Consider the following 7500-nt stretch of genomic DNA (forward strand, 5'->3'; position numbering starts at 1 on the left):
AATTATCAGTAAAGAGAAAACGGTTGATTGACTGAGTCAAGAAAATACCGCCCTACGACGACAAAACATGTCATAATTAGATTAATAGCGTACAGAGTTATTTAAACATCTCTGAATCTAGACACAAGCATTTTAACTTACGATTAGTCACTTGCTTGAAAATAATTTGCATAAATCAACTAATGGTGAGCTCTGAATGCGTTTTCAAAGACGAATACGAAAAAAGGCCAATTTTATCGACCTTTGGCTTTTAAGATGTAAGTGTACTATCTATTGAACATTACATGAAAAGATGAATGTGCAGGTAAAAAGTGTTTGTACAGAGACCGCCTACTTATTTCAACTATTCAAATATGGACGCTACGTATCTAAGGTTGCTTATGACGTCGCTCTTGTGCATGTCTACATTCTTCTGTGATAAAGGTCAGTGTAACTATCTGAGATATTAAACGTTTAGTTCAAGTTCAGTTCCTAAATGGGCCAAACTTGGAGGCACATGATGCCTTGCTCCGATGTTTTCTTGCTTTCAGTTGGCTGTGTTTCCTTTTCTATGAAAGGAAATGAATTCGCAAAAAGTTACACGTCACATTTAGCTCCAAACCAATGCTGCGTTGTAGAAGCAGGAGAAAACGAGCAGCGGTGATCCAGATTTATATACTTGTTGTGAAATTTTCCGAAATTTTTTTCATCGGGCACTCCACCTGGTTTTCCATTAAATTCACATCCGAATTGTGTGCTATTGTAACTCCTTATGTGCCAGGACACATCTTCCTGCTGTTTTGTGAGGGCGGTGCAATTAGAACAATTGATTCCTCGGATATTGACATATTCGTACATCTGGCAGGTGTTCCAGGTACCAAAAATGTCATGACCTGCCAGCTTAGCGCGTGCGTAGTCCGTATACTGCAGACCATCCGTAGAAAAGTTACAAGTTGCTCTCAGATGTGTGGAGTGATTAGCAAGATACTGCATCTGTGATAAGGATAGTCGGAACTCGTTCCAATTAACTTCCCCCACTTCAATATCAATCTCAAAGTTTTTGCCAAACCCAGTATAATTGAAGGCATTTCTCTTGGACAAGGATAACGATTGTATTAACGTCCATACAAAGTCGGGTTCAGACTGCAAGTCACAGTAAACAGAAAACCGTTCATTGCTTGAATCGTAGATGTCGTATTTTCCTGATGTCGAGGCACCGTTCTTAGCTATGTCTTTGCAGCTTCTCGGATGTTTCATCTTCTCACACCGCTGACCAGAGTATGTGTTAGGACAGGTACAGTTAAACCTGGTGCTATGAGTGTCACAAATCCCCTGACATACTCCTCCATTGAGACAAGGATTGGTGCGGCAGCATCTGTTGATGCAATGATGCTTCTCTGGTGCGTATTTGCCTCCACCCTACAGCAACATTCAAAGGATGTTTTAGCTCAGCATGCTCATAGAATTGGGTTGGCATATACTTTTTAGCACCCATCGAAAAAAAATCTCACCGGAATCTGATCGAATCGATAACAAACAGTGCGAGCAAAGTACGTGTGCGTACAACACATGACGGGGTGCCAGAATGGAGATGAAATTTCCATTGCAAAGTAGATTTGAAATGCAGTAATACAGCAATGGGTAAGCCAATGATGTCTTTATGAAATTTGTAGTCATGTCTGTCCTGCCGTTCCCTTCGCATTACGACATGGCCGTTAAGAAAATAGTTTGTGAGAAAGGGAACGGATCCAATCCTCTCTCAGCCAAATCAGTTTGTTTTGGTTTTGTCTAGACCAATCATATCGCAGACAAAACGGCATGCACAAAATTGTCTTTGGCTCGGACTGACATATAACACATCTTTTTTTTAAGGAGTACCGCAAAACTTGATCGTGTGGAAATACTTATTTTATTTACGAACTTGAACATCTTGGGATATTTACTTTGTTTACGGAAGTTGATAAATAAATGAGTAAGGAATTAAATAAATAATCTTATCTCACCTTCACCGTGTAGCTTCTCACCAAATCATAATAATTCCCCCCTTGCCTCCATTTCATCGCCGCTGGCTCCATGTCTTTGTTAGCGTTGTTGAGCTCACAATTGTTTTCTTTGGACAGAGGGAAATAATTCATGGATACACACAAGCAGTCATCTTTGCACTTCAAGTAACAGTCAATGGCGTTTGGAACTGTCAATCTTTCAAACACGTGACCCTCAAGGATTTGGTTATGGATGACATCGCGATCGATAGCAAACTTAAAGTTTTGACAAGTAACTTTTTCCTGTGCCTCAGTGGAGAGGGTCAAACTGAATACAAACAGCACGACTTGGAGATATTGTACGATGCCCATAGCAATAGCACTATTGATGTGAAGAAAAAAATATACATGATTATTTAATCTGGGGTAATCTGGAACGAAATAAATAGATGTTTGGGTTTCCTGCTTAAAAGCGACCAACATTGATGGATTTTTCAAAATTAACTATGAAATTATTTTCCTTAAAGCATGAACCGTAACATTTATCTTAATTGCAACGAAAAGAAAATAATCGTTAGCAGTAAAATTGCCAAAATTTTAGTCGTTAGCCGTAAGAGCCATTACCATATTGAGACCTTCTGAGTCAGTAAACGTTTTGAAAGACTGAAAAGAATTAATTCGTCTCGCTGGGAACTCGATCTTCACTACAGAATCACTTATTTGCGGAATTTTGAAAAGGAGACCGGGCAAACATTCAAGCCCAAACGAAATTGCTCCTCGACGGTTTCTGTTAGGAATACTCTTCAAAAGGAACAGTAAACGTTCCCTGCAGTTTAGCCTAAGCTGAACACAGTTTATAAAGAATTGATTGTCAGCTCAAATACTAAGCTGATTTCTCTTCATTGCTCAGGTTGAAATGGAGGGAGATATATTTGCCAATGGAACTGATATAAAAAAATACACGAACCAGTAATTGCTGATTAAAAGTATGTCGGTTCCAGTTGGTTGAATACAAAGCTAAATGTCGAAGTATATCAAATCTCAGTGAAACAGCCGCTGTTATGAGCCAAAATTTTAATCGTTAGCCGTAAGAGCCATTACCATGGTGAGACCTTCTTCTAAGTCAGTAAACGTTTTAAAAGACAGTAAGGAGTGTAGTTGTCTCACTGTACAGAATCACCAATCTGCCGTAATCCGAAAATATGTTAGACAAAAACTTAAGCACAAAAGAAATTGCTCCAGAACAGTTTATGTTAGGAATGCTTCACAAAATAAGCCGTAAAAATGCACGGTAGTTTAGCTTAAGCTAAACACTCAGTTTAAATACCAAGCTGATTTCTCTTCACCGCGTAGGTTGCAATAAAGGGAGATATTCTGGACTATTCAGTCTTGATTTCATTTTAAGATTGGCAAATGGAATTGATATGAAAAATAAACGAACCAGTTTCAATTTCTCTACTGCAGTAATTGCCGATTAAAAGTATGTCGGTTACAATAAGTTGAATGCAAAGCTAATGCCGAAGTATGTCAATCTCAGTTAAACAGCCGCTGCGATGAACGTTATCAAAAAGTGTTTCATGATAGCATGTTTCTGTTTGACTTTCATGTATTAAAAAAAATCGCCTAAGTTTGAGGAGTTTTTCTTGAAATGTAAAACTTTCAAGACTTTCGTGTGTGACCGTTAATTAAGAAAAAGCGTTTGAAATTAAGGAGAGATGTCAGAAGGTTTTGTGTTACAAAACGACAAAAATAGAAACTCTACCTACCATCAATTGTTAAAAGATCCTTTTTAAAAAAGGCACTTGATGAGTATGTATCCTCGACGGAATATTCTCTAAGAATGATTTGCACTGTATTTTTCCTACATTAATATTTAAAGCGGATCGCAATTTATTGTTTACCACAATATTTGAAACATTGATGAACGTATTAATGTAAGCTTTCTTTCCATCGGCGAATGAAAATATTTCAAGTCTTGCCACACCTACTAATGGCTCGAACTTATGGCTGGTTTCTTTTCTAGTTTTAAGAAAAAGTATCAAGTACACACCAGTCGGCTACAAATCAAACAAACCTAACAAACTCTTATAATATCCGTAGACTTAAAAAAGCACTTAAACTTGAGTAAGCAAAATAACCATTTATACTCACTGGAAAGTTCTCTCTGTAGGGGCAGTTAATGATTATTTACCAAAGTAGAGGTGGATATTGATGGAGATTATCTCTATCATTTTCACCGACACTCACCCAAGGTAAACAATTATTTTAGTATATGCCTGACAGAAAAAAAACAAAGTTATTTATTTCAGTCAATAAACTGAAGAGGAGTCTGAAATTAAACTCTCGACGTGATATTTGTCTCTACGGCTGAGTGGAGCTGATTTATCACTTCCTAGCTAGCCAATCAACGTGTACGAAAAGCACTATTTACCCGTGTGGGGAAAACTAAAATGAATTACTTACGTTCATGACTACAGCCTTATAGGATGTTTTAAAAGAGAATCGCAATGTTTTTCAAAATATTATGAGCTCTCGTCGTGTTCCATTGGGGAACATTTAGCAACCCTTTATTTCGGTGACTATTGATGTTAAATGTTTCCGAAATTGTAATTTTTGAGCTAAATTTTGAATTGGTCGATTTCAGCTCCGTTTTTCGAAGAAAAATAAATTTTGAGCCTTATTCGGAGAAATGAAGAGCGTATTTTTTTTTTAATAAGTAACGAAGAAGAACTACGTACATAAACGTGCTGGAAATTAAAAGCCTAGAATTTACTATAGCCTGTTTTATTTGGTTTTAATGATAAAATAGATACTGTTTTTTATAGAGTAGGTCACTTCAGGATACTATTCGAATAATTAAATGTGTTATTAATAAACTTTGGTCCAGACTAAACAAATCAAGGTAACTGTACAAAACATGGTGTTCTTCGAAGAAATATCCCTATGCAAGCCACCTTTACAAAGACCGAGCAAAAGTTTACATAAATGCAAAGCTAGATATTCGTAATATTATGAAAATATGTTCATCTTGTATGGGTTTTTGTTTTTATGGCATTTGAAGTTCTTCAAATGCAGACTGTACTGTTGTGCCTATATTATTGAAATGCCAGCTGCCGTGTTCCCACAGAAATCAAAACAAACTGCGCCTCGTAACTTAAAAGACATTGAGGTAAATTTTCAAATAACCAAGATTCATGCAGCAATTGCCTAGAGACACACAGGTGAAAATGAGGTTTTGAAAGACTCACCCGGGAAAAACAAGGCTAAAAACCTTTTCGAAGAAATGCTTGCCAATAATTGTTCAAATTTTGCTGTTAGTTGGCCTCATTCTTTTTCTCTGGTTTTTAGCGTCTACTTTTTGCCTTCTGAGGTATAATCATGATGCAGTAAATAACTTTTAATCGATACAAGGCAAATGCACCCTAAATTAAATAAGAGAAAATATATTCATTAATAGGTAGCCATTCCATGCAGTATTCGTCTTGGGAATAATACTTCCGTTCGAGAGACTGTCTATTCATTGTATTGTAAGTGAATTTGACATTTCCCACGGCCTGGACAAGGAGCCTCCTTCTCCATCCCATAATGTTCTTTTGCTATTTATCAAAACTTTTCCTCTCAATTTTTAAATTTTTACGGATAAATGGAAATGTCGTGGATTTGCCAAAACCTAGAACATCATCCGAACTTCATAAGCTATTATCACTTTTCATTTCAGCTTTTGAAACATGTATGGGTAGCACATGCCTCGTAATGAAAAATTTACATATTTATCTCTAGCATCCGTTAATATTAAAAACACGCAAATATGATCAAGAAGACTATCTCTTGAAATCAAATGGAACGTGGTGTCTTCAGGGGAAGTTAATGGTAACCAAACCAACTTTATTGTCTGTTCTGAGAAAATTAAATATTTATGTTCATAAGTGGAGTGGAAAAAGAATCTCCTGATAAACCCCTCCATTGAGACAAGGATTAGAGAGGCAGCATCTATTAACATAGCAATCCTCTTTCGCGCTGAATTTATCTCCACCCTACAGGAATATAACAGGTTGCTCACATAACTTTTTTAGAAACTGTTTTGAAGGAGTACTGGAACACTTGAACAGCTTGGGATACTTACTTCATTTACGAAAGTTCCTAAATAAATGAATAAGGAATTAAATGAACAATGTTATCTCACCTTCACCGTGTAGCTTCTCACCAAATCATAATAATCTCATCCTTACCTCCATTTCATTGCCGCTGGATCCATGTCTTCGTCAGCGACGTTAAGCTCACAATTATTTTCTGTGGAGTGAGGGAAACAGTCCATGGATACACACAGGCAGTCATCTCTGCACTTCACGTGACACTGGGTGGCGCTGTGGGCTGTCAATCATTGAAACACGTGACCCTCAAGAATGTGGTAAGGGACGACATCGTCATCGATTGCAGACTTGAAGATTTGAGAATTTACTGCTTTTTGCGGCACAGTGGAGAAGGTAATTTAATACAAACAGCATGACTTGGAGATATTGTAAGATGCCCATAGCAATGGCACTATATTAATGTGAAGAAAAAAAGATACATAATTATTTCATCAGATAAGCATTGGGTAATTTGAAACGAAATGAGTAGATGTTTGGGTCTCTTACCTTAAAGCGACCTCCATTCATAAAATTTCTTGAGATGGAACATTTGCTCATTTGTGGAAAATACATTGATGCATTTTTTTTAATTATCAAGGAAGTTGTTTTCCTTAAAGCACTAACGTAGCATTTTTTCCAATTGCAACGGAAAGAGAAAAATTGCCAAATTTTAGTCATTGGCCGTAAGAGCCATCACCATGTTGAGAACTTCTGAGTCAGTAAACGTTTTGGAAGAAGTGAGGAGTGTGTTCGTCTCGCTGTGAAGTCGCTCTTCTCTACAGAATCACTTATTTGCGGAATTTCGAAAAGAAGATTGGGCAAACATTCAAACCCAAACGAAATTACTCCTCGACAGTTTTTCTGTTAGGAATGCTCCACAGAAGGAGCCCGGCGTAACTGACGTACCCTGCAGTTTAGCCCAAGCTGAACACAGTTTACAAATAACAACTACTTATTTTACAATTTACAACTACTAGTTTCAGTAGTGTTCTTAGCTGCGAGGATCTTTTAATTTCAAATAGTTGATTGTTAGCTCAAATGTAAAGCTGATTTCTCTTCCTTGCCCAGGTTTCAATGGAGGGAAATATATCGGCAAATGGAACTGATATAAAACGTAAACGAATCGGGTAATTGCTGATTAAAAGTATATCAGTTACAGTTACTTAAATGCAAAGCTAAATATCGAAGTATATCAAATCTCAGTGAAACAGCCACTGCGATGAACTTTATCAAAAACTGACGTTCATGTATCAACTTTGAGGAGTGTTACTTGAAACGTAAAACTTTCAAGAGTTTCCTTTGTGTCCTTAATAACAAAAGTAGCGTTTTGAAAATAAGGGAGATCTCAGAACGTTATGTGTTACAAAACCAAAACAAGAGAAACTCTACCCAGCATCAATTGTTAGAGA

At 37.0% G+C, this 7500-nt stretch overlaps 1 protein-coding gene across 1 annotated transcript in view; it reads right to left on the minus strand.

Annotated features, from left to right (window-relative positions):
• The window catches only part of LOC149042911 (uncharacterized), a 9700-nt gene that overhangs the window by 502 nt on the left and 1698 nt on the right, over nt 1–7500 (minus strand). Inside the window, exons 1-3 of the mRNA XM_089213194.1 lie at nt 6191–7500; nt 1983–2343; nt 1–1398 (exon numbers count right to left, since the gene is read on the minus strand). The exon at nt 1–1398 is cut by the window's left edge and continues 502 nt beyond it; the exon at nt 6191–7500 is cut by the window's right edge and continues 1698 nt beyond it. Coding sequence (XP_089069320.1) covers nt 577–1398; nt 1983–2343; nt 6191–6276 — 1269 coding nt within the window. The 5' untranslated portion in view covers nt 6277–7500 and the 3' untranslated portion in view covers nt 1–576. The remainder of the gene's footprint in view (nt 1399–1982; nt 2344–6190) is intronic.

The sequence above is a fragment of the Pocillopora damicornis genome, chromosome 7, assembly GCF_964200805.1.
Source record: "Pocillopora damicornis chromosome 7, jaPocDami1.2, whole genome shotgun sequence".
Lineage (NCBI taxonomy): Eukaryota > Metazoa > Cnidaria > Anthozoa > Scleractinia > Pocilloporidae > Pocillopora > Pocillopora damicornis.